The sequence below is a fragment of the Mesocricetus auratus genome, unplaced genomic scaffold (assembly GCF_017639785.1).
Source record: "Mesocricetus auratus isolate SY011 unplaced genomic scaffold, BCM_Maur_2.0 Super-Scaffold_100007, whole genome shotgun sequence".
NCBI classification, from domain to species: Eukaryota; Metazoa; Chordata; class Mammalia; order Rodentia; family Cricetidae; genus Mesocricetus; species Mesocricetus auratus.
The window spans coordinates 15,396,279-15,421,711 of record NW_024429191.1 but is presented as its reverse complement, the minus strand read 5'-3'; the positions used below and the strand labels follow the sequence as shown (position 1 = coordinate 15,421,711).

The 25,433-nt window shown below is 45.9% G+C and overlaps 1 protein-coding gene across 1 annotated transcript in view; it reads right to left on the bottom strand.

Annotated features, from left to right (window-relative positions):
• Slit3 (slit guidance ligand 3) overlaps window positions 1-25,433 on the bottom strand; it is a 571,841-nt gene that overhangs the window by 457,908 nt on the left and 88,500 nt on the right. Inside the window, exon 4 of the mRNA XM_040748452.1 lies at window positions 9,217-9,288. Within this exon, the coding sequence (XP_040604386.1) occupies window positions 9,217-9,288 (72 nt within the window). The remainder of the gene's footprint in view (window positions 1-9,216; window positions 9,289-25,433) is intronic.

The window sequence follows — 25,433 nt, the reverse complement described above, 5'->3', positions numbered from 1 at the left end:
TAACATTGCAGGATTCTTATGAGGGACGGGAAAGTGCATTTAAAAGCAGGCATTCAACACCTGGCTGGTTCCTCTTCTCCTCCAAAATCCACAAAATAATAGGTGTTATCTTTGATGGATGTTTTCAAAGGTACACCCACAGGTGACACATCCAACACTGTCTAGCACACCTACTTACAAAGTTATATCCCTAGGTCCATTCCAGATCTAACAAGCTATATATATATATATCCTGGGTGCACAGTCCGAGAGTCAGCATTGAGGGGTGTCTTTTCTGATTACTAAGAAACTAGAGCCTACCCTTGCTATGCAGAACATATGGCTATGGGCCAGCAGCCATCACCTGGCACACTTTGAAATGCAGATTCACAGGTGCCATTTCAGACCTATGGGGCTGAAGTCCAACTTTTCACAAGATCCCCAGGAATTTAGATGCCCAGTCAGTCCAAGAAGCACTAGACTAGACCAGTGGTTCTCCACCTGTGGGCTGCACAATCCCTTTAGGGGTCGAACTACCCTTTTATAGGAGTCACCTAAGACCATAAGAAAACATAGATATTTACATTATGATTCATAACAGTAGCAAAATTACAGTTATAAAGTATCAATGAAAATAACTTTATACATGGGGTCACCACATTAGAAAGGTTGAGAACCACTGGTCTAAACAATGTTTACTCCTGGTTCTAATATATGCTATAGACGTTTATAGAACAATTCAAACATTAGCCTTCTAACCAACTCTACTGTGAAGTCCAAAGGCTTCTGGTTCCCCAGGGCAAATCCTTGATGAGGGGGAGGGAACTTTACATTTTCCATATCGACTCTCCTGGTTCTGGCTTAAAGTAACACACAGATGGAGAACAAGAAAGACAGAGACAGAGATGGAGATGGGATGGAAGTAGGGTCAATGCTTCCAAGACAGAAGCATCAAAAGCTATGTGGTGTCCACTGTTACTTAGGACCTATCCACACACAGACTGGAGAGAAACTTCAAGCAAGTGTCCAGGCATTTCACAGACCAAACGATCCTACTTCCTGTAGTGTGCGACTTGGGGTCAATGCAGGAGGATGGAGCAGAGATGGAGCTATTGTGTCCCTGTTCCTCGAACTCTGCTTTGGCCATGGCCTCAGAGAACACGACCTCATTACCCCAAGACTCCCACCCCAATAGCCCATAGGCCATACAGAATATCACACTCCATCCAGTCCTCTCTAGACATGACACAGAATCTACGGCCACACCACCCTGAACACGCCCGATCTCGTCTGACGTGACACCGAATCCCAGAGAGGCAACACAGTGTGTGAGGACCACCCGGGTCTCTGAGTCCTGGCTCCGGGCAGGCGCTGATGCCTGCAGTCTCACCATCCCCAAGGTTGGCTTCCCACCACCATACTGTCATTTTACCACATCAGATAGCAGCCCTGCTGGGAATCTGGCTAGCATGGCTTTTGTTTTCCCCACTGGGTTTTCGCTTTTACAGCACTGTCTCACATCACTGCAGAGTTTTATGGAGTCACAGACTGCATATAGTGATGTCTTAAAGTCGAAGGAGAAATTGGAAGAGGAAGGCAGTTGCAGAGGGCTCCGTCAGCTGCAGATGGAGCTCAGTCAGTCGGCAAGGCAGGTCTCAGGTAGAGCCCCTTAATGATTCAGGAATCAGCACTCACCAAGCCACCCCCAGGCAGCTGGCATTCCCCTTACTAACCTCTCCATGCAACAGTGCAGACAGTCTGGTGAGGAATCTGAGCCCTGAAATTAAGGAAGCTTGGGTTTGCATTCTGGATTTACTAGCTATTGGCACCATGCCATGAGAAGCTTTTCAAATCTTTAGGATTCTGTTTCTTTGCCCTGAAAATGTGTCACTGGTGTATCTATCTCTAAAAGCTGTGATCTAGAAAGAACATCTGACCCACTAACTTTACAAAATACCCCTTAGTAGCACAGTGGGCTGACCCATGTACCCCATCTTCCAAGCTCACCTGTTGAGTGATGCTCCAAGGTCTAGGACCTTAGCGTGCAGCTGTGTGTGGACTCTGGGTCTTTACTGAAAATGGAGCCATTTGGGTAGAGCTGGCATTTGGTAAGCCTCCTGTCCTCATAGAGACAAGAAGACTGGTGTCCTCAAAAGGATGAGGACATGCATGCAAGGAGGAGCAGGTGTGTGGATACAGCCACTGTAAACAAAGACAGCCTGACCACCATCCTGAGTTTCCATTCTAGACTCTGGAAGTGGGAAACACGGTTTCTGTAGTTCAAGTCACTTAGTCTGTGGCACTTGCCAAGGCAGGCCCAGCAGACTGGACAGTAACTTTGATGGACAACCCTAGTATAGAGCTGACATCTGAGATGGAGAGACATCTGAAATTGAGGTGACTCATCTAAGGTGGTCAGATGGTGGGATTCAAAGCTAGGTATGGAAGGCCCTAAGCCCTGTTCCTTGCTCTGATACTGAGTCGCCTCAGAGAGAAAGAACACACTTAGGAATGCAGCTTCCAGTTAGCGTGGGGATCTAGAACAGATATAAACAAGACAGACAATGAAACAGAACACAGCGGGCCCCAGCAGAGGTAGAGATGGGGGGGGGTCAATGAACACACAGAGGCATTTTAGCATGGGAACCCCCTGGAAATGGACACCTCATGGCCTTTCTCTCAGACAGCAATGTCACTTGGCCACATCAGAAGTCCAGGAAATCAGAGAGTGGTTCGCTGGCCACTTTTGTATTGTTTTCAGCTGCCTGGGGATTAACTTCCCAAGCCTCTTGCAATTCCACTGCTCCAAGTGAGCGACAATGGGCTTAACCCCAGTGTCATGTTTTCAAAGCTGTCAAACACCTCACTGAGCTAAGAGGAGGATAATCAGATCCCCTGTCACACCAGCACAACTGCTAACCTACTACCTAGTACCGAAGGGATGCACTGGCCATGGATCCAGGCCAGCTGGCCTAGCAGTGCTCTAATAGTCTGCTCAACCTCCAGTGACAAGGTCACCCCCTCAGCTTGTCCAACACTGAGCTGTTGGGAAAATTCAGGTCTTTTAATCATTGTTTTCACCCTGCCTTCCACTTCTAAAGAAATTAGGGCAGCATTCAGTAGCCCCAAAGCCTACCCTACCTCACCTGTGTGTAGCTAAAAGCAAAGGCTGGAAGTGCAAGCAGGAATGAGAAATCAATAGCTTCCAGGTGGTAAAACAAGTCATGGGCCAACCTGTCCTCTCTGAAGAACGGAACTATGATCAGAGAGGCAAAGTAACAACACACCTAGGGACACACAGCTTATAAGCAGCAGAGCCAAAAGAAGCTGGGTCTTCTCAACCCAAGTGCATCGCTTACCCAGCCCTCTTCTATGCTGGAGTCTGGACTGTTTACTAGATGCTGAAGTGCTCACATCACAGACCCCAAACAAAGCAGAGCATGTGCACGGCTCCATTACTAGCTAACGAGAGTTGACTGCAGTCTTTCACTGAGCACTTACTATTGCTGTATTCATTTATCCGCACAACACCCCCAGAGGCATCAGTTAATTGCTACCTATCTTTCTGATGATGATCTGAAGCCAACAGGGAAAGTAATTGTTCTCTAAGTGCATAACGAACAACCTTTAGCCCTTTCTCTTCACCACCTCCTAGCCTCAGCTCACTGGGGAATCCCAGGAAAAGCAGAAGCACAGTTCCCACGCCCGGTCCTTCTTTAGGATGCAAAGAACTAAGATTCACTTAGCACCCAAGGCAGAAACCTTACTGCCATTGTGTACACTGTAGCAGTGGGATACCCAGGCCACACCCCTTATACTTGAGAAGAGACTCGGGAGATATATGCTTCATGAATGTTCACCCAGAAAAGCGACAGGGACCAGCAAAGGTCTGGGAGAAACACTAGGACATGTGACAGGCCCATTGCAGTCCTGAGACATAACTGAGAATAACTTCCACTCTCTGTAGTTGGCAGGGCCCTGTGAGATGGTGGGAAAACAGAGGGACTCAGCAGGGCCATATATGTGCCCTCAAACCCTGGCCTAGTCAGCGTTATCACTGCTATAACAAAACACCAAAAGCAAGCTGGGGAGGAAGGGGTTTATTTGGCTTATGCTACCACATCACCACTCATTATTGAAGGAAGTCAGGACAGGAACTCAAACAGGGCAGGAACCTGGGGGCAGGGGCTGATGCAGAGGCCATGAAGGAGTGATGCCTACTGGCTTGCTATCAATGGCTTGCTCAGCTTGATTTCTTATAGAACCCAGGACCACCAGCCTAGGGCTGGCACCACCCACAGTGGGCTGACCTTAATCACTAATTAAGAACATGCCATACAGCTAGATCTTTGGAGGCATTTTCTCAATTGAGGTTCTCTCTTTTTAAATAACTCTAGCTGGAGTCAAGTAGACAGTACAGACCCCATTCCACTGTTGTCCCTCTTTCTCCCTGACTCCTCTATGAGGTTGTGCTCATCCATGTGCTCCACACATGGCCCGCTGACCTGTCACAGGTCCAAAATAATGAGGCCGCTCTGTCATGGATTAGAATCGCCAAAGCTTAGCTTAAAGAGATCTTCTCTTTATAAATTAATGATGTCAGTCTGTTGCTACAGGGATGGAAAGCTAGCATACTTTCCACTTTCCGGGGTTTAGAAGTAGATTTAAAGTTGGTTTGTGGGCAATATTGGTGTGAAGATTGAAGCTGAAGACCGAGGCCAAGCTCTCAGAAGGGACTACCACTTAAATTTATGGGATTTATGGAGAAGTCATTTGGCCTCACTGAAAGTAAAGGCGGCTTAGGAACACACTGGAGGCGATGGAGAAAAGCACTGTCTGGACTGGAGTTACCCAGAGTTAGGTCTGGATGCTGCCAGAACCACGTCAGGCAAGCTCGTCAAGCCCAGTGAGCCTCTGCTTCACTCTCACAGAACAACACTAACCACGGTACAAATCCCAACACCTATCCTGCAGAGTTGTCAGGACAACCAAAAAATCTCACAGATGTAAAGTGCTCAGAACAGCACCTGGCACTCCGGGCTTCCTGGTGCTATTATCTTAAAGCATTATTGCAAGGATCTGAAACACTCATTGTGTGGAGTAGATGCACAATAAACTTGTTGACATCTACTGTTGACAACCGGCATTACTTACTGTGTCTTCTCATACAATCACTTTCTGTGGGAGAACCTATTGTTCAAACAAGTAGGATGAACATGTGACCACACTTGGTTTGATCGGAGGACACTGTCACGTTAGCAGTGATCATCTGCTTAGACAATCCCTGTGCACAAGCTGCAGAGCCAAGCTCTCCTCAGTCCTTTGCCCCTGGGGGTACCCTGGGGCTGCAAAATTAGCATACTGTGAGTTTTCTGCTTTGATTTAGCATTGTGTCCACTGGTCCAAGGGATGTAACATGAAGTCCTAATGCTATATCTCCTAGGCCCTTACTCCAGTTGACCCCTGAAGTCTTTGCAACCACTGGCTTCTCAGTTACAAGGCCTGATAGATTTCCTCTGTATTCAACTGGCTCTAGTCTCATTTCTGGTCCTTATTAGTCGGAAGTGCTATAACAGAGCACAGGCTATGACTTCTCTTTGACATCAGCACTTCAAATATGTCTCCTGCCACCACCACAGCCTTTACAGAAGACACATGTTGTTGTTTGAATGTGAAATGTCCTCTATAGGCACAGATTTTTAAATACTTAGTCTCAACTGAAGGTTATGGAACCTTTAGGAGGTGGAGCTTCACTTAAGGAGGGGAGTCACTGGGGTGGGGTAGGAACTGAGGTTTACACAGCATAGTCCGCTTTCCTGTCTGCTGTCTACTTCAGAGCTGTGGATGCAATGGGGCCAGCAGCCTCTTGCTCCTGTCACCGCACCTTCCCTTAAACTGTAAGTCAAAATAAAAGTTTCTTCCTCTAAGCTGCTTCTAGTCATGTATTCAGTCACAGGGACAAGAATGGTTAACCTACTAAAAAATTAAAGACTTGAAGTTGGGAGAAGTGGGTGGATCTGGGAGGAGCTAGGAGGGAGAGTGGCTGAGTGTGACCAAATACACTGGAGGCAAGTATGAAATTCTCAAAAGAGTCATGAAAAGATCCTCAAGATGAACACCGGAGTGAAGAAAATAGTAAGAGCAATGCCCAGAAGTGCTGCCATCTCACATGGCCTGCTACAGACCAGTCAGCTGCAGGGTCCATGACCAGTCTGTCTCCCCAGGGAACTGGCTCACCGTGTCTCCTGAGAGGCAGAGCTCTTTGCTAACAGAGCGGACAGCGTATGTATACACACCCATGATTGCACATTTATTGATTTTCTAATTTGTACCCTGCTTACTTCCAAAAAGGCCCTGGAGTGGCTGACAAAATAAGACAAAGACATAATGGGGCCATTAAGAAAAATCAAAGATCAAGCCCAAAGAGAAAAAGCAATGGCTGATTAGCACTCCAACCTGGATTAATATAGTTGCTTCGATTTAAAATATATTTATATATTTGGCTCTCAGCCTTTGGCAGTCAGTCAGAATGTGTCAGGATTGGGTATGGAAGGAGCTAAGTATCCTTCACATCTCCTGCTCTGTCCTCAGAGCCAAGGACTAGGCTATAATAGGCAACCAAAGGAAGCATACTGAATGAATGAATGGATGAATGAATGGTAAATAAGAGTCAAACCTCTCAGAGAGCACTTTTTGTACGGTTGGGCCCATATCATTCACGTATCAACTTACTCAGACAGCCATCATTGTCTGAGTGCCTATCTGTGCCAGTCTTTGTGCCTGGCCAAAGACTCCCAGAAGGATGGTCACCAGATGAGTTGAACATTGTTCCTGCCTTTGCAGCTGCAGCTCTCTGGCTTGAAGCAAAAGCTTGGTATAATTTATCTCAATGCCCACTGCAACTTCAGACATCCCCCTGCTCCCGAAGCTGAGGTTGTAAAGAATAAAACTGTAGAGGCAACTATAGGTATTCTAGCCCTTCAACTTTCCCAGCGCTCTCAACCCGAGAAAGCACATAGCTATACATACCATCATCTCACTGGATGCTCACAGTTGCCCTGAGAGGCTGGGGGAGGGGGAGAGGCAGCTCATTTACTGATGAAGACAGTTAGGCACAGGAAAGAAAGGGGCTCTCCAAACTCCATTAGAAAAGGGCCATTAATTCATAACCAGTGCGTTCCAGCTCTGGGCCTTACAGCCAGCATCCCAGACACTGGTTAACAACCCCTGAAACTTCTCTGTCTGGCTTCGCACTCTTGGCACAAAACTGGCATTGCCTGGTGGTTTGAGGGAGACATCTGTGACTAGGAAAGCAACCCAGCTGACACCTAAAGCAATTGAGTCCTCAGATCCCGATTCCACTCCCGCAAAGCCACCAGCATCTGCAGCCCCCAGAGCCTTCTTCCACCCAGAGACCAACGCTGAGATTCCGGGAGAAAGGCACATGCCTGCGGTTATTGGTAAAAGTAGAGTGATAAAGTGGCAATGAAGTCCTGTGGGGGACACACGGCCACTCAGTGAGTTTCTGCTAGTCCCTCCTCTGTGGGGTAAACCATCTAGATTAGAAATGCTAGAGAGAAAACTACCTCCACTGAGCATGCCCAAACCTACCTGGTCAGCATTTCTAACACATCCAATACACCCACTATATATAATTTCCATTCTGTTAAGAATGACAAATCTAAGCCGGGCAGTCATGAATTCTAGGACAGTCAGGACTGTTTCACACAGAAACCCTGTCTCAAACCCCTATCCCCACCAAAAACAAAAACAAACAAACAAAAAAAACAAAAAGGAAGAATGACAAATCTAAGAAACGACCTAAGGGATATGGGAAGGTGTGCACAAGTGCACAGTTATTTAGATACAAATACTTCCCAACTTTATATAAGGGTCTCAGGAAGCTGAGGATTTAGTTACCCATCAGAGTCTGGGGGTCAAAGCTCCAAGGATACTGAATGAGGATTGTGCAGGGAATGCAGACGTTAAAAATCAGGGTGGTTGCAGTGGATCCACTGCTTGTTGAGTTCTGTTAGACAGCCAGGCTGTGCATTTCCTCCAGCCATGTGCCCGTCCAGCCAGATGCAGATTGGAGGAATGGAAAGGGAGGTCATGTCCTTTCTTACTTTCAGCAAAGTCAGCTAACTAGGTGAACAAGAGAACCAAAGGCAGGGGGTGCACTCAAAGAAGAGACCATGACAAGTACTGGCCTGTCCTGTGGAAATCTAACAGGACCACTGATCTGCTGAAAGCCAGCCTGCCCAGGACCATTCTTCTTGCTCTTTGCAAATGTATTTACATGTACGGTGTGTGTGTGTGTGTGTGTGTGTGTGTGTGTGTGTGTGTGTGTGTTTATACACACGCACATCCATAAGCATGTATTCCTAATTCAGGGCTTAAGTGCACACAGTGACATATGTTTCCTATTTTCCAGTTTATTCCAGTCTACATGCATGGTTTGATTGCATAAGTAGGCATTAAACCCAGCCAAGGGGAAGGAGATTGGAGTCATGGCATGGGAGCCACCCCAGTAATGCCAGTGTCTTCTGAGTCAGGCTATGACTTTGCTTGTCAGACACAGTGCTGTTCCATTCAGAGCGCCCTTGGGCAGCATAGTTCACCCATCATCCACTGCCAGCAGGATTTCAAGTTCACCATCAAGAACTAGTCCTTGCAGAGAACACCCATTATCCATAAGTCACAGTCTCTACCTCAATCTGGACCTCAAGCTCTCAAGCTTCTAGACTGTCATAATGAATATATACACTCAAACCATTCTGGAAAATAATGCAAAAATCAAATTTTACTTATTTTTTTTCCATCAAACCATAGATATGCAGACCCTGGGCCGTCAATAGTAAGAAGTGAGCAATAGGCAGGGACTGTTCCAACCAGCAAGGAAGTGAGCTTAGTTCAGACTGATATTAAGAACCCACACAGGCTGCTTCTGATGAATAAAGTCACCCCAAACCCTCTCAGGGAAATTCCATGCAGCAATTTCAGACCCAGTGGAAGAATCTCCTTCCTCCCTCTTTGCAAGGGAAAACAACCCATCACCACACACTGCTGGTCTTCATTGGTCAATAAAGCCACCCGGCTCTGACAGAAGGAGCAAGAAGGCAGACTTTGCTCTGAAGCTCCATATGGCATGGGTACCATAACCGCAACAACCACAGTGCCCATGAGACCAAAGCCAGGTGAGATACAAGATAGCGAATACACATGAATGCTACTCACAGTCTGGTGAGCTTTGGTGTGCTCTGGAAAAGCAACTCTGGAAGGACCTGGAGCTTGTTCTTGTTCAGACGTCTGGTGAGGAAAAGATGAATGAAAAGATGTCAAAGGGATATCAAGTACAGAGAGTATATACACAGACATTGCTTTGATCAGCCAGTCCATCACCAGGAATTAAGAGACTTTCTAGATCTTTCAGCATGGGCTCAACACATGTAAGGCATATATACCATTATAGCAAGAGTTTGTAGTCAGGTTGGAAAGAGGAATCTGTATCGGTCATAGGTACAAACTGAACACATTGGCTGTGCCTCCCCTCCTCAGTCACAAGTATAGGACAGACATCACTCATTGGTGACAACCTTCTTTCCCATGAACTCTAGACAATACTTTCAAGCTTTTCACAGCATAAATTAAATATCAGACAAAATGTACCAAGTCTTAAATAATGGCAGGGAGGGGAGCAAGTGGCAGTTGCCATAGGAACTGAAAAGGGGGCAAGTCAGATCAGTACGGGTTGAGGGACCGAAAACCAGTCTCTGCCACGGGGGCATAGCAGGGCTACATCGTGACATTCATGGGTTTTTGGTCCTTTGGCCTTTTCTGGGCTGCTTTGTCCATAAGAGATTTTTTACATATCATATTCTTGCAAGTATAAAGATAAGTATGCTATACATCTATTAGAAAGCATTTATTTCAGCCTAAATGTTTGTTTTCTTCTAAGCTAAAAACAGTTGAGAGATATTTATGGGTTGTGAAAATGGTAGGTTTTCCTCAATGCAGCTAATAGAAAAACTGACCCAAACTCTGGGCACAAAGAATAGCTCACAGTTAAACCCAGACAGCCCTATAGAGATGACTATACTGGGCAATTGCCAACAGAGCTATTAAGATCTGAACCTGCTATGTTCCGGAGAGGCTCATGCTTGGTTCTCTGGGTATCAGGGCTAGTTGGAGATTCTGTAGAACCTTTAGAGGGTGGGGTCTGGCAGTCAGTAATATATCATTTAGTAAACGCCCTTTGGAGGCTCCAATATTCTGTTTTCTGGTCCACCATGGTATAAACTGCCTTCATCACAATTCCTCCTGTCACCAAGTAAGCTTCCTGCCATGATGCACCGAAACTCGAAAGAAAGAGCCAAATAAAGCAGTCTTTCCTTCCTTTATTGTGGTCACAGTGGCTCAAAAGTGATGAACACAGAAAATAGCTCAAGAGTCTCCTGGGCACCAATGATACTAAATGCTCACAGAAAGGGCCACAGAGGTCCCCAAGGGACACCAAGCCCCTGTTGTGATGTCGATGAGGGCTGCTATCTTGAGGTAATCAAGCCAGAGGGGGCCCTGTTCCTAGCTAGTTTCCATACTGGTTTGCATTGCATCTGCTCACAGAGGTGAAAAGCAGTTACAGGGAATAACTGTTAGCCCCATGTTAGAGCTAGGCAAATGGAGGAGAAAAAAAGCAGGATTTGCACCCAACTTCTCAGAAGTGAAGCCTAAGCCCGGTCCTTCCCCTATGTGTACTCCAAGAAAATAATACTCTGTAAGGGAGGCTTGCCTACTATTTCCTTCTTTCATCCTATAGATAAATGCTTCAGTGGAACCAGGGACTTGAAGGAGGTCAGAACGGGCCAAGCATGAAGAAGAGAAGCATTTACGATGTCGCCTAATAAGCACCTTTCAAAAAGCGTGCAGCTCTGCTCTCACAGAGTCTGTGCCATGTGGGGTGGGACTGGGGATGCTGCTGAGGAGGCTTCTGATTCAAGCGAGGAAGGAACAAAAAGACTGGGAAGCTGGACAAGAAACGCTCCAACCTGCAGCCTGCCTCTACAATGGTCTGACTCCAGTACATGTGATCATTCTTTCTAATTGCTTAAAAATGATGCTAAAATCTTACAACACGAAATTAGCTGCCTTCTTAGTTTCTAAGCACACAGCTCAGGGGCATGAAGCACAGTAGTGTGGCCCTCCTGGTTGTAGGACTAATCTTCAGGACACGTTTGTCACACACAGTTAAGTCTATCCATTTAACAGCTCGCCAGCTTTCCCTTTTAACAGGCTCTGTTAGACACCATTCTGCATTCTGTCTCCATGAGTTTTCTTTCTGCTTTAAAATAGAGAGAGAAAGAAAAGAAAATCACTTCCAGTATTCTCTTTGCAGGCTCCTGTCATGAGACTGGGGAGCCCAAGGTAGAGAAAACCAGAACCCTGCTTAAAGTAGTTCCTATGTGGTCAGTGCTAAGTTCCTTCATAGCACGCAGAAGTCACTGGTCCCACAGAAGGTGTGGTGTTAGGACTGGGGCTACCCAGCGCTGGGTTCAGGTTTGATTGATTATACTCATCTGAGGACAAGTTACCAAATCCTTTGACTCTTGGTTTTCCAACTGCAAAATAACTCTACTCTGGGCTCCAGGGAGAATGGGCCTACTGCATGTGGAAGGGCAGGGTGTCACATGATGGCCTTGGTGACAATGATGGCTGATCCCACCTGCTGCCCTCATACCAAGCACTGGGCTTCATGCTGGCTGCCCTGGCAGACTCTCACAGCAGAGCTTAAGGCCTGGGTTGTTATTGTCCCTGTCTCTTACATAATGGATTCAAAGCCAGGGATCCAGGCCAGATGGAGGCCACCGCATCTCTCAGGGGTGCTGTAGCAGGGTCTGGACAGTCAGCTGGCTCCAGGGCCTGAACCAGAGCGCTCAAAGCCTTCGCAGAACAAAAGTGCCCTGGCCTTTTCCCTTTCTTCACTTTTTCCTGCTTCTTTTCATCTAGGATTGCCACTTCCTCCACCCCAACCAGACACTGACCTGCTCTGAGAGCAGTGCCCTTCCTGAAAAGGACTCTCTTGGTGCTCTTCAGGTGAGAATTGGGTCTCTCTTTGGGTCTGTCTGGAACCACCCTTGCATTAAGTCTGGTAAGAAGTCCATTCAGACACCTAACAATCAGGTCTAGGCAAAACCCCCAAAGTCCACCTCTTACAATGGTGAACAGGGTGAAGACTTAGACCAGAGCCGCAGTTAAAAATAAAGCCAGCTTGGCTCTGAGGCTCCCAGAAGGGAAGGAATAGCTTTTATTTCTTTGCCGGTATTTATGGCTGGACAAAAATAAAAACACAACCAAATTTAGCCAATTGTGCTTTGCCGACTGCTTCTCAAGCCCTAAAGGGGGATTCTTGGCGGCCGGGCTGGGCTCTCATCCCAGTAGCCCCAGGGCCTTTCCACTGCCTCTTGTTTGGGTCACATGCCAGTTCTCCATATCAGAAGTGTAATATTGTATTTCAGGGTCACTCTAAGACTTACTCCCTTTTCCTTGGGGAAACAATTGGTCTTCCCTCTCAAAGCTCTCTGTGGGAGCACTAACTTGGTTTGAAAGAAACTGAAACTTCAAGCAAGGGGGCCACTTATCAGAGTTCTTGAGTATCGAAGGGAGAGAAACAAGCTGTTCTCCAGAAAGCTGCAGATGGTGACTATTGGCCACCTGCTTTGATGTGAATCTGGCACGGGAGGTGGCAATCTCTAGCCACAGTGAACTGTGGGGGCTGAACATGGAGCTGAATGGAGCTGGATGAGGCCAGAACTGATGCAGGGGGTCAGCAGGAGGCAGCCAGGCTAAACTAGCATGGGGTACACACATGTGTCCCCTTTCTTCTCTGATCAGAAGCACCTCTGAGCTTTCTTATGGATCAAGGTCAAAAGCCCACTAGTTGTTGAGTTGTAGTCATGGTTTTTCAACGCCAACTGTGAATCTTTAAAAAATACGGCCTTGTATTTGTTTGGCTGTTACAGACATTCTTGCATTTCTCTGGGCATGTAACATGATCACAAGTTTTGACCACTGCTGAACTGGCCCATTTCGTCAACCATTATATCCATCCATCTCTCTGTTCATTCAACTATCCATCTATCCAAGTACTCACTCATCATCATTGTCTATCATTTGTCCCTCCAGCCCCCCCCCCATCTCACCAATTCTTTTTGATTATTTTTAAATGCATGGGTTTGGTTTGGTTTTGGTTCGGTTTGGCGTTTTTGAGACAAGGTTTCTCTGTGTAGCTCTGGCTGTCCCGGAACTCCCTCTGTAGACTGGCCTCAAACTCAAGATATCTGCCTGCCTCTGTCTCCCAAGTGCCGGGACTAAAGGCGTGCGCCACCAACAGCTGGCTTCCAGTTTGTTTTTTTTTTAATAAGATCAAGAAAAAGGCAAGTAAGATACAATCCCTTCTTCAAGACGTTCGCATGCTGTTGGGGGAGACAGTTATGAAACAAAACTATACTATGATCTTGTAAGCAAAGGTGTTATATGAACATGGAAGAGGGGCAGCTAGGTCAGTCCTGAATAAAGAAAAGGTTCCAAACAAAGAGGGTTTGGGTTCAAATTAGAAGGGTAAATGTGACCCTCCAGGAGCCATGAACAAACAATTCTAATTCAGAGTTTGTGCATTCCCTGAGATGCCAGGAGTCTGTTGGATGTTTGGGGAACAGTCAGGTACTTTTGCTTTTGTGAGGAAGGTGATGGTGATTTATGAAAAATAATAAGCAACCAAAAGACTGAGCAAGAAAGTGATCATCTGGTTAGAATTAGACCTGAGTTGGAAGGGGTGACACTGGAATTAAGGGGGGCAGTGAAGAGGGTTCTGGAGTAATCAGTGTGGGATTAATTAGTAATAATCAAGTACTAATGCAGAGGCAGAGACCAGGTGTAATCAACAGAGGCTTGTGAATGAATGTGTGTGAGGGTTAAGAGATTGGCAGCAACCGAGGCAGTAAAAGTGGCCCCCTGAGATCAAGTTTGGGTAACTTACCAATCAAAATCTCCAATCACTAATGAATGGAAGAGGAAAGACAGTGGCATAGTACAGAAGGGGATGTGCTACCACCTGAACTTCAGTACTGCTGAGGTCTCTCAAATGTGTTTCAGCTACTGAAACCTAGCACTAACACTAAAACCATGAGTCAACCTCCATCTGATACACTTGGCACAAATTCTCTCCCTGAATTCCTATAGAAATGCCTGGAAGACAGCATTCTTAGCATCCCTGAAAAAAAGAGACAATGGTCTAAGAAGGATCAGGTACTTACCCATAGCCAAGCAGCCAACCTGCTGATGTGGGATCTGAAGCCAGATGCCTGCTGCTAAACCTGTAGCCAATGGTGGCAATTTAGCCCTTCATTATACACTGTCTTGATTCAATGCCTAATACGCAAGCCTCATCTTCCCAGAGTGGGGAATACAACTAACATATTCTTTGTGTCCCAAGGACAAAAAGCAACAAGCTCACAAGGGACCTTCAAGAAGGACTTGTCCAATTTGATGCATAAACCAAGTCAGGAGTTTCCACTTGGGGGAGTCCAGGGAAGCAGATACCTCCCTGGTCTAGGTATGGGGGGCACACTGAGTGGAGAAAATGCTTCCAGAGCCCCAGCTTCCAGACTCAGCTACACAAGGTAATAAGGAGAGAAGCTCACCAATTCACCTCACTGGAAAAAGGACTGGGTGGGTGACCTTTAGGACCACCCACATGCCAGCAGGCCCATTTCTTTACACAGGGAGTAGTGGAATGTCCAGGTGTCTTGGGCTAGACCCTGGAGGGAGCAAATCAGTGTGAGGTGACCCGAAAAGGTCACCAGGACTGCTTTGCTTTAGTCACAAGCAGCCTGTGTTTATTCTCAGTCTACTGACACTTTCAGAAACACCCGTCTGTCTACACAGAAAGCATCAATGCTACTTTGTCCTCCAAGTCAGAGCTCCCAATGAAGAGGTGGGGAGGATCCAGCCTAGAAAGCTTTAAGGATTACAGCAACCTCCAGGGCAAGGGCAAAAACCTACTGGAGAAGCCTCCGACCTCAGCTTCACACCAGTACCATTGCTCCCCCACTCCCAATTCACAGGCATCGCTCTAAATTGGAGCAAAGATGAAACTTTCGGGAGTCTGGATCAGGGGCTGCTTCCGTCAGCTGCTTGCTGTAGCATAGCTGACTTGACATCTGTCACACACAGCAAATCCAATCTACTATCCTGCTCCATGGAGTTTCCTGATGCAACCTGTCGTTATCCAACCGACTCAGTAAGCAGCCTGACTTTTGACTGGGTAGAGTTTCTGCCGCACACAATCAGGAGTAACCCTGTGCGTGGTGAGGGCTGGCAGTCTGTTGGCCAACAGCTTCAACACACAGAGTCACTTGAGTTGAGTGACTGTTGTTCTTTGCCGTTGGGCTCCCTTTTTAATGGTAGTGGCAATAGACAGGTTTAGTGATGGATGAAGGGTCTTCCTAATAATAGCAATTATGGACCAATTCAAAATTGACTTGCCTGGTTTAGATGTAAGTTAACTAGATACTGGCATCCACAGTGTTCAGCATGTGCTCCATGACATTTGGGTTGACTTCTGCCAATTTTTAAGATTAGTTATTTTTAGTTTGCAACTCCCAAGTAACCTAAGAACAATTAAAAAGCCTTTGTTTTTGAGATTTCTGTGGAGAATTAGCTCTGTTGTAGACTGAATTTCTTGCCCCTGAGCAGTCTTTTCGTCATTAAAGTTGTTTATGAGAATTTAAAAAAAACTTAAAAGAGATTATTTTAAGAATACAATTATTATGTAATAGCAAACCATGTCCCTAACATGATACCTGAGAGGGCTAAATGGTTTAGCTTCTGCAAACAGCTTTGCAGTGTCTCCCCAGGGCTCGATAAATGGTAACAGTTACAGCTACTGTTATTATCATTATCATCAAGAGCTCAGAAATATAGATTGATTTTTCCATCACAGATGACTGTGTTGGTCAGCAAGGCAGTAACAAATGAGCCCCACAATCTCACCAGACTAACAATGTGCACTTACTTTGCACTCACGACAAGAGCTCCTTTCCTCTTCTATGATGCCACAGGGAAAACGTGGTCATCAACACTGCTGGGTCAAGAGAGGGAGGAAGGTAGAGAGGGAGAAACTGAAGAAGGAGGAAGGATGCCAGCTCATAACCCTCTTACCCTGTAGTGACTCAAAACTTCTGCAGTTAGCCTACTGGCTGTAAAGTCATGTAACCCAAACTTCATTGTTAAGGAAGCCGGGTGCCTCCAGAAAGCCTTGGATACCTGGTGTGGACTCTCATAATAACCAGCATTGCTTTGTCTTGTTTCTTTGTTGATTCATTCATTAGTTCCCTCCTTTTTTAAAAAAAATGTTAACATAGGGTATACTATGCACTGAGATATGCTAGATACTTTATATACGCAGTTCACTTAGTCTTTTAAGCAACTCTTTAAAGTAAACACTGAGGCATTAGGGAGGTTAGGTAACTCATGCAACCAAAATCCCACAGTTCGTAAGTGAGGTTTAAGCAGAGGACTCTTGGGCACTAAAGCCTATGGTTTGGACCCTCTGCCATTCTGCTTTCAAGGCTTAGTTGCTTGGGAAACAGGAGGCTGACTCGATAACCCCCAAAGGGAACCAGTAACAAGGTGCAGTTACCTGTTTACCCAGAAGACTGATTTCTGGAGGAAAAGAGGGGCAGGGGATCACAAAGGCATGGTTTCTGTCTATGCAGCTGCAGTAGAGACTCATGGACTTGCAGAGATTGAGACGGGCACCAACAAGCCCTTGATTTCAGCATTCCTGCCTCTCAGATCTAAGTCACCTTTGCCTAGAAAAATGTAGATGAAACTGAGACTGCAGTCAGCATACTGCTTTATGAATCACCAAAGCCAAGAGCACTGTGGGTTTGCAGGAATGGCTCCATGGGTAAAATGCTTGTATGAGCAGGAAGATTTGAATTCAGGTCCCCAGCACCCATGTAATAAGCCAAGCATGGTAGTATATGCCTGTGACCCCACACTGGGACTGCACAGAGGAGCAGATCCCAGGGGCACTCAGGCTAGCTGAGGGGTTAGCTGACGGTTGACTGAGAGACCCTGTCTCAAAAACAACAAAACCCCCACCTTTTCCAAAACATAAGGGAATGAAAGATAGCAGAAGCTATTTGACATCAATCTCTGGCTTTCACACGTACATGCAAGGGTGAGCATACCTGTGTGCACTGGTGAGTGCATGTGCAAACACACACACACTCTCCACACACACACACACACACACACACACACACACACACACACACACTCTCTCTCTCTCTCTCTCTCTTAAAAAGGGAAAGAAAAAAATCACTGGGCTCTCTGGAAACCCCAGAGGATTGTACATAGAGCAGAAGAGAGCACACATACATTCTTGTGAACACACATACACACACACAGAGGGAGATAAATTCCAGGCAGTCAGGTCACGTGGTAATGGCCCTCAGCTTTTCCCATTGACTTCTGTACTCCACATTTCACAACAGGCCAACACTAGGCAGCTCTCCTAGGCTCAGGTATCTCCTCTGACTGCCTCCTGAGAAACGACCAAGCTGCTGCTTGCCCTGCCTCATGATGCTACCCAGGCTGCTCGGCTCAGTGGAATGTTCTTCTCCCTGATCCTAGGGTGGAAGCTGTGGAGACAGTAAGTGGCCAAGCTCGCTCTTAGAAGTCATCTAATGGGGGAGGAGATGAGATACAGCAGAGGGGAGGCATGGGAGAAGGGATGAAGCTAGCGCATCAGATAGACGCCTTGGAACTTCTATTACCCAGCCTGGGGAAGGCCATAAGGAGAGAAGGGTGGAGGGCAGGGAGCAGATTTAAATGTGCTCAGTTACATCTTCCTGTGTCCGTCCAGGCATAGATGCCGCCCGCACGCATTTGCAGATCTGGGTTTGGGAGCTAAGAGTCAGAGATAGCGTGGCATTTAAGGTCATGAGTCTGGATTTGGTCTCTACAGTTTAGGATGATAGGAGGGCAGGAGTCTGGACTTCACCATCCCTCAGAGACTGGATGACAAGGAAACAGGCCCCTGTGTGGTGGGGGAGAGACATGTTGAGCTGTGGGACCAAGTGAAAAAGAGTTCCAAAAAAGGGAGGACGGAAGGGGAAGACCTGGAGAGAGGGAGGGAGGGAAGAAGGGAGGGAGGGAGGGAGGGAGGGAGGGAGGGAGGGAGGGAGGGGACTGATGTTAGTAGTATGGAGCTCACTGAAGACTTCAGATAGAAACTTGGTGCAGAGATGGGCATGAGCTCTTAGCTGGAATGGTTCAAGAAAAGAGTGAGAAGAGAAAACAAATATCATTAAGACATTTCCTGTGGCTGGGAGATGAAAAATGGTTGACAAGAGGCGATAGAGAATCAGGAAAGAGGTTTTACTGTTTTTTTTTAATTTTCTTTTATTTTTCAGATGGAGAAAATTGTGCCACATTAACATGCAAATAAGAATGATCCAGAAGAGATGGCAAGCTGACGCTAATAGGGCAGTGGTTCTCAACCTGTGGGTTGCGACCCCCCTGGGGATGACATATCAGATATTCCGCATGTCAGATATTTGCATTATGACTCATAACCACAGCAAAATTACAGTTGTGAGGTAGCAATGAGATAACTGGATGGTTGGGGGTCGGGACAACATGAGGAACTGTATTAAAGGAGCACAGCATTAGGAAGGCTGAGAAGCACTGAGCTAGAAGGTGCGGGGACCTTTTTGGAGCTGTGCTAGCCTTGCACTCATGACCCTTGTGCCTCGTTTTCTGAGTGCTGAGATGACAGGCGCACACCGGCACACCTTGCTGCATGGGGACCAAGTGAGACTTCTGTAGAGGTAACAAGGACAACTCCAGTGCCAAAGGGAAGGCTCCGGCCTGTGACAGGGCCAAGGGTGGGTCACCTGGCACTAGCAGGGAAGGCAGGGTCAGGAACAAGAGCAAGCAGAGACTGAGGTGCCTTTGGAAGTCTCTTGCAGCCACTTCTGTTTTCTCAGAGCAAAGTGGAAATCAGATTCTGAGCAGAGATGGAGGAGGGGAAGGAGGGTGTTTGATGACTGAGAAGAGAAAGTGAGAAATAGTTTGTTTAAGAAGGAGTAGGGGGTGTGCGGGCAGCAGCAAATGGCCACTTGTGGTCCAGCAATGGAATAGCTGTGATCTGTCCACATGGATGCTTTTACTCAGTCACATAAAGTATCCTTTCTGAAAAAGTGCAAACAGCAGCAGGCTGGATTCGGTCAAGGTTTGGATTTTCCAAGTGATGATGAGAGAGGGACAGGGATTTGAAGGTATGTCAAATGATAGCAGTGACAGCCATGAAACCTGGGCGAGGTGAGGGAAGAGAGAGCAGAGGCACGGGAACAAAATGAGAGCCTGTGAGTTATTTGGGCCCTTGCAAGGCATGAGAGCCTGAGGCTGGGACTCAGAAGAACTGTAGTAGACATCTTAGCTCCGCACCTCTGGCATCTCTAAGCAAGTTTCCTCCATCAACACCACGAGTGGGGTGGACTGCAGGACTGCTAAGACTGATCTTATCCTCAGTCTAAGATCTGGAAAAGAGGCCAGTGTGTTGTCTCACACCTTTAATCCCAGCACTCAGAGGTAGAGATACGTGGATCTCTGAGCTTGAGGCCAACCTGGTCTACAGAGCAAGTTCCAAGATATCCAGGGTTACACAGAGAAACACTGTCTCGAAAAAACAAAACAAAACAAAACAAAACAAACAACAAGATCTGGAGAGGCTAGCGCTTGGATTCTAAGACAAGCTTACAATGAAACCTCCCCATGTCTTTGTCTCTTCCTGTGACAAAGAGGAATCTTGACACCCCTATCAGATGTTAAATGCTATGAAAGTGGGGATTGCTTATCTGGCATAGTGAATAATTTCTAGCTAAGTGCTCGATGAATGCTTGCTGGCCAGCTAGGTAGAGATGGCTGGTTGGTGTAAAGGTGATTTCAAAGGCTGCAGAGATGGCTCAGTCAGTAGAGTGCCTGGTGTGCACGCATGAGGACCTGAGTTTGGATTCCCAGCAGCCACATAAAAGCTGGCACGAGTCTGAGATTTCAGTGCTTGGAGGGAAAGACAGGCAGATCCTTAACAATCACTGGCCAGCCATCCTAGCCAAAGGGATGAGTCCTGGTTTAATGAGAAACACTGTCTAAAAATCAAGGAAGGGTGTAATGAAGGAAGGCATGAACATCTGGTCTCTGTGTGCATACACACACATGTGCACGCACCTGCCCATGCATGTACACAAACCTACATTTACATGAACATCTGGTCTCTGTGTGCATACACACTCATGTGCACACACCTGCCCATGCATGTACACAAACCTACATTTACATGAACATCTGGTCTCTGTGTGCATACACACACATGTGCACGCACTTGCCCATGCATGTACACAAACCTACATTTACATGAACATCTGGTCTCTGTGTGCATACACACTCATGTGCACACACCTGCCCATGCATGTACACAAGCCTACATTTACATGTACATACATCACTCGCCCTACACACATGTAAATACCTACTGTACCTATCACACAGAAGGAATATGACTATATAAAACCTAAAAGTTCTATGAATTGTTGTACAATACTGTCCAAGCACCTCTATGCTGGCTATTCCTCCTCTGCCTGTGAAAACCAGAGTATTTTATTAGGAACCCTCAAGACTACATCAACCAAGCCATCAGAGGGTCGCACTCACAAGCAGATGGAATGCTCAACTCCATGCTGGCAACAGCACAGTGTGGAGATAAGGTTGCACCTTTTGAACCATACAGTTAAGGTCAAGGGGCAGCACCTGAACAGAGATGGGGGAGTCGGGTGGTCTCTGCACCAGGTAGGACATTGCCAGGGAGAGGTTTCTAAACAGCAAAGTAAGAGATGCAGAAGAGAAAGGTGGATGACCCACAAAGGCCTAATGTTCCTGTGTGTGTGTGTGTGTGTGTGTGTGTAGTGTGTGTGTTTGTGTGTGTGTGTGTGGTGTGCGTGTGTGTAGTATGTGTCGCCTGACCATAAATACAAAAGCATTGTAGCATCGTGTTAGGGGCAGGGAAGGGAGACAGAGAATTCCTTAGACCTTAGCACTGCCCTGCAGACCGCTTGCTCCATTGAGACATTAAACATGCCATGAACAGCCTGTGGTTAATGTCAAGTTGGTTCTACTGGAAATTAACAGGAAAACACTTTGGGCAGTTCGAAGAATGTTTTTATACTTAAAAAGTCCTCAAACGATGCAAGAAAGCTGGTTCTAAACATGATGACATGTGCTCGGGTCACCCCGGACTCCACTTTGTCTCTGGTTTATTCTAGGCCCTTTCTTGGGGGCGTCAAACCCCTTCAACCCACACAGGTAGGAAACTGACAGATGTAAATTGAAAGAGAAATACTATAGCTGGCCGATGTCAGGGAGGGCAGGTGCAACTCAGCACAAAATTTCTCAAACTGTACTGCTTCAAATGATCCTGTGTGAACCCACTGGCCTTTTCTTTTTGTTCTGACTAAGTTCAAAGTTAGAAGATGGGGTGGGGGGGCAACAGGGATGGGGGGCACCAGGGAAAGCCCAGACAGCCAAGATTCCAACACTCCTAGCTTGTGAATGACAATCTGACAAATTTCTCTTTCGTTTTTCTTCCAAACACTCTCGCCCTAGCAGATCTGTTAATTATGGTGTAAGGCTCTGTGTTTAGCCAGGCATTTAGAGAGATATCTACAAACCTAGCAACGGGGAAAAATAAAGATCTTAAGCCCTCTAAGGCACGAGCCCAAGAATGCGGAGTAATTAACTGTGACCAAATCTCATCTATAACTAATTAGAGTTTTACTTTCTTGAAGCGTTTCCTCCTTGGTCCAAGTCCAAGAATTTTTCTTATTATTTTATTCCTAGGAAAGGGAAATACCTGGATATTATTAGAAGTACTGGATGGGAAGGGAGCTGGGCGAGAGGAAAGGAGCATTTTTCCGATTGTATTATTACATTTATGCAACTGAGTTGTCCTTACATTACGACCCCCCCCCTTTGTTCTGAGTGCTTTTCCAGCGTGTGAAGGACTTCTCAACCCGATGGCTGTTTCATTTGAACCACTGAAGAGCCCTGCTCACTCTGATCACCACCCCCTCTGGTGAGTAGTCCAACATCCCGACCACAGCTTCAAGTTCCCATCCAAACTTGTTGGCGTCCCAAACTGAATCCCAGATGTTCACTTAGTGAGAAATAAATGAATGGCCCAAGCTGTGGCCTGTACCAGTGATCCTCATAAATAGATTCCAGGTGTGTTGGCCTCTGGACCACTGTCTCTCCCACTCTATTTTACACACACACACACACACACACACACACACACACGCACGCACGCACGCACGCACGCACGCACGCACGCACGCACGCACGCACGCACCACCACCACCACCACCACCAAAACCATTGCTGTACCAGAAAATAACTCAGCACCATTCCCGAGAGGGAAGGCTGGTGTGCAATGGGCATAGCTAGCTGCCTCACCTAAAAGATGTATTTTCAGCTATGGACAGAAGTAAAGGGCTCCCAAAACAATTTTTTGTCTTCAATCTTCAAAATCAGGTAGTGTTTTTGTGGTATTGAAGACCTGTAAGGTCTTAAAATTACTAGTCTAACTGGCAGCACATTGTATTATCCACCTTAGCTGCCTCCTGTGTTTTCTATCTTCTATAATGTGAATGTCTGTGTCCCTCCAAATTCATGTGTTGAAACCCAACTTCCAAAGGTGAGGGTATTTAGAAGGAGTGGGTCTCTGAGAGATTATTCTTCATGAGGGGGGAAGTGCTCAGGAATGTAATTTGTGCCCTTATTAAAACAGACCACACACACACACACACACCGCTTGCCTTTCCACCATGCAAGGACATAGTTGATGTCACCATCTATGAACAGAGAGCAAGTCTTCACCAGTCAACTAATCTGCTGCCTAGCCTTCAGAAAATGAGAAAGAACTTTCTCTTGTTTATAAGTCTGGAAGGACTAAGGTGCTATGTAACTCATTTTGCTCAGAATTTATCAAGCTCCTACATTTCACCTAGCAAAAAGTGTAGGAAGTAAAAGAGAGACATGGCATGACCTACCATTAAAGAACCTATATTCCTGTTGAAACAGCAAAACTCAAATCATTCAATTGTATACCAAATAAGAAACAGTGTTTATTATTTCATACTCTGAGACACCAAATCCAGAAAATCTCTTTCTAAAGGAACTTGCAGTTTGATGAGGAAGGCAAATAAATCTACTTAAGATCAAGGGCATGTGCGATATGTGATAAGAAGGAAATCCATAAAACTGGGGAGAAGAATCTCTTACCTGTGGCCCATAGACCCCATGCATCCCAAGATAGGTATCAATGTGACCCAATAATATATATGACAATTTCCTGTTGTCCCAAAAGACTGGACATTCCTGCTTATGACTTCATGGAGGAGGCAATATTTGAGTAACAACTGGAAAGGAATGAAGGGAGGAACCAAGGAACAGAAAATGGAGAAATATAAGAGAAGTATGTGGCCAAACACATCAAGATGTAATGTCCTATAAAAATAACATTCTTATCTGCAGAGAGAAAGGCCAAAGATACTTATGGGCTGGAAAAGGAGGGCCATAGAGTACCTGCCACCCAGAATAATAAGATCAACAAATATGAATTACAAGGCAAATTATAAAATCAGCAAGAAAGAAGGCAGGGCTAACTGGAGATGAACGGGCTTACAAAGGCAATTGCTAAAGAAGGAAAAGGAAAAAGGGTAGAATCTTCCAGGCTCAGAGGATTATGGGAGACAAAGCCATAGACAAATGATTTTTGATGACCATATACACAGTGAGAGGCCTACCATGACCTGAAGAGACCAGAAGTGTGATGCCTAACATCAGTTGCTAGCGTGACTCCATTTGGTATCAACTAAAATCCAAGGAGCTAGACATCCCTGCAAGAGTTCTTCATTGGGTCATTTCAGATGGTAAGACCTATCCTAAACATAGGCCACACCTTCCAGTGGTAGCACACATAAAGGCCACAGGAGTTCTTGCTTTTTGTCTGCATGCCCTCACTCTTAATGACAAGTTCATCTATTCTGCTGCCTGAGACATTCCTTTGCTGGCATCAGAACCTATTCCTCAGGACTCCAATGTTGACTGGAGACCAGCTGAGACATTCGGCCTCATGGACTGAACAACTACTAGATCCTTGGTCTTTCCTTTGAGAGATAGCCATTGTGGGACTAGCCAGACCACAGTATGTAAGCCATTCCAATAAATTCCATGTGTGTGTGTCTGCATGTGTCTGTGTAAATAAATTCTGTGTGTGCATGTGTATGTTTATGTATGTATATCAATTAATTCTACTAGTTCTCTTTCTTTAGAGAACCCTGGCTAATACAAAAGGAAGATTAAACGAGTAAGAAGAAGCCAGGGTCTTAAAATGCAGTGGTCATACCCCTCAAGATTCCAGAGGGCAAGAAATGCACACACAAACACTTATATGTGTTTACGTGTTTAAAATGCATGTCTTTATCAAAAAGAAAAATGTGAAGCTGACTTAAAGTCAAGTTTAGCACCAGTCAAGTGTCACACAGATTAGCATCGTCAATGAAGAGGGTGCAGAAAATAGTGACATTTATAAAATTTTGTGCTGTTTAATTGCTGGTCATTCAAGTTTCCTAAATACATGTGAGACGAACAAGCCATATGGTAAAAAGAACACAACTGGGATGTGCTGGGATTCGAAGCAACCAAAAAGTGGGAGTCTATGGAGGGCAGACAGGAAGGACATCAGTTTGTCAGTTGTGAGTCAGGATGTGAGCCAAAAGGACATGAGATAAGTTAGGATGTGCTAGAACACGGAGGGAGAACATTGACACAGCACACTGACATGAAGAAAGGGTTTGGCAGGTGAGTCCCCTCGTTTAATACTCCCCCTGCCTTCCTCTTATAAACCTGTACACTGAAGGCTTTTTCCTGTGTCTTTTGCATACATATATCCTTGCCTCAGGGATGCTGATCTTTGCCATATAATTTGACTTGGTCAACAGAAGATTGATGTGAGTAGAGACTTCCACCGTGTTTGTATAACTTGACAAGATCTCATCTTTTTGACATCAGAACACTATCCTCTCTAGACCTAATCTGCAACCTGAAACTTGTGAGGCCAAGTGGGATCAGCCACACCCATCCAACCTATGACCCAAATATGAGGAAAAAGAACATGTATTTCATAAGACACTGAGGCTTAGAGGATGCATAGCTAGAAGGATGACCTGACCAATCCTACTATAGCAAAGAATAGGAGGTGGGACCGATAGCTGTCTTATGGATTTCTCTTCTATTCTTAGTTCCTACATCCCATTTCCCACGAGTTTCTA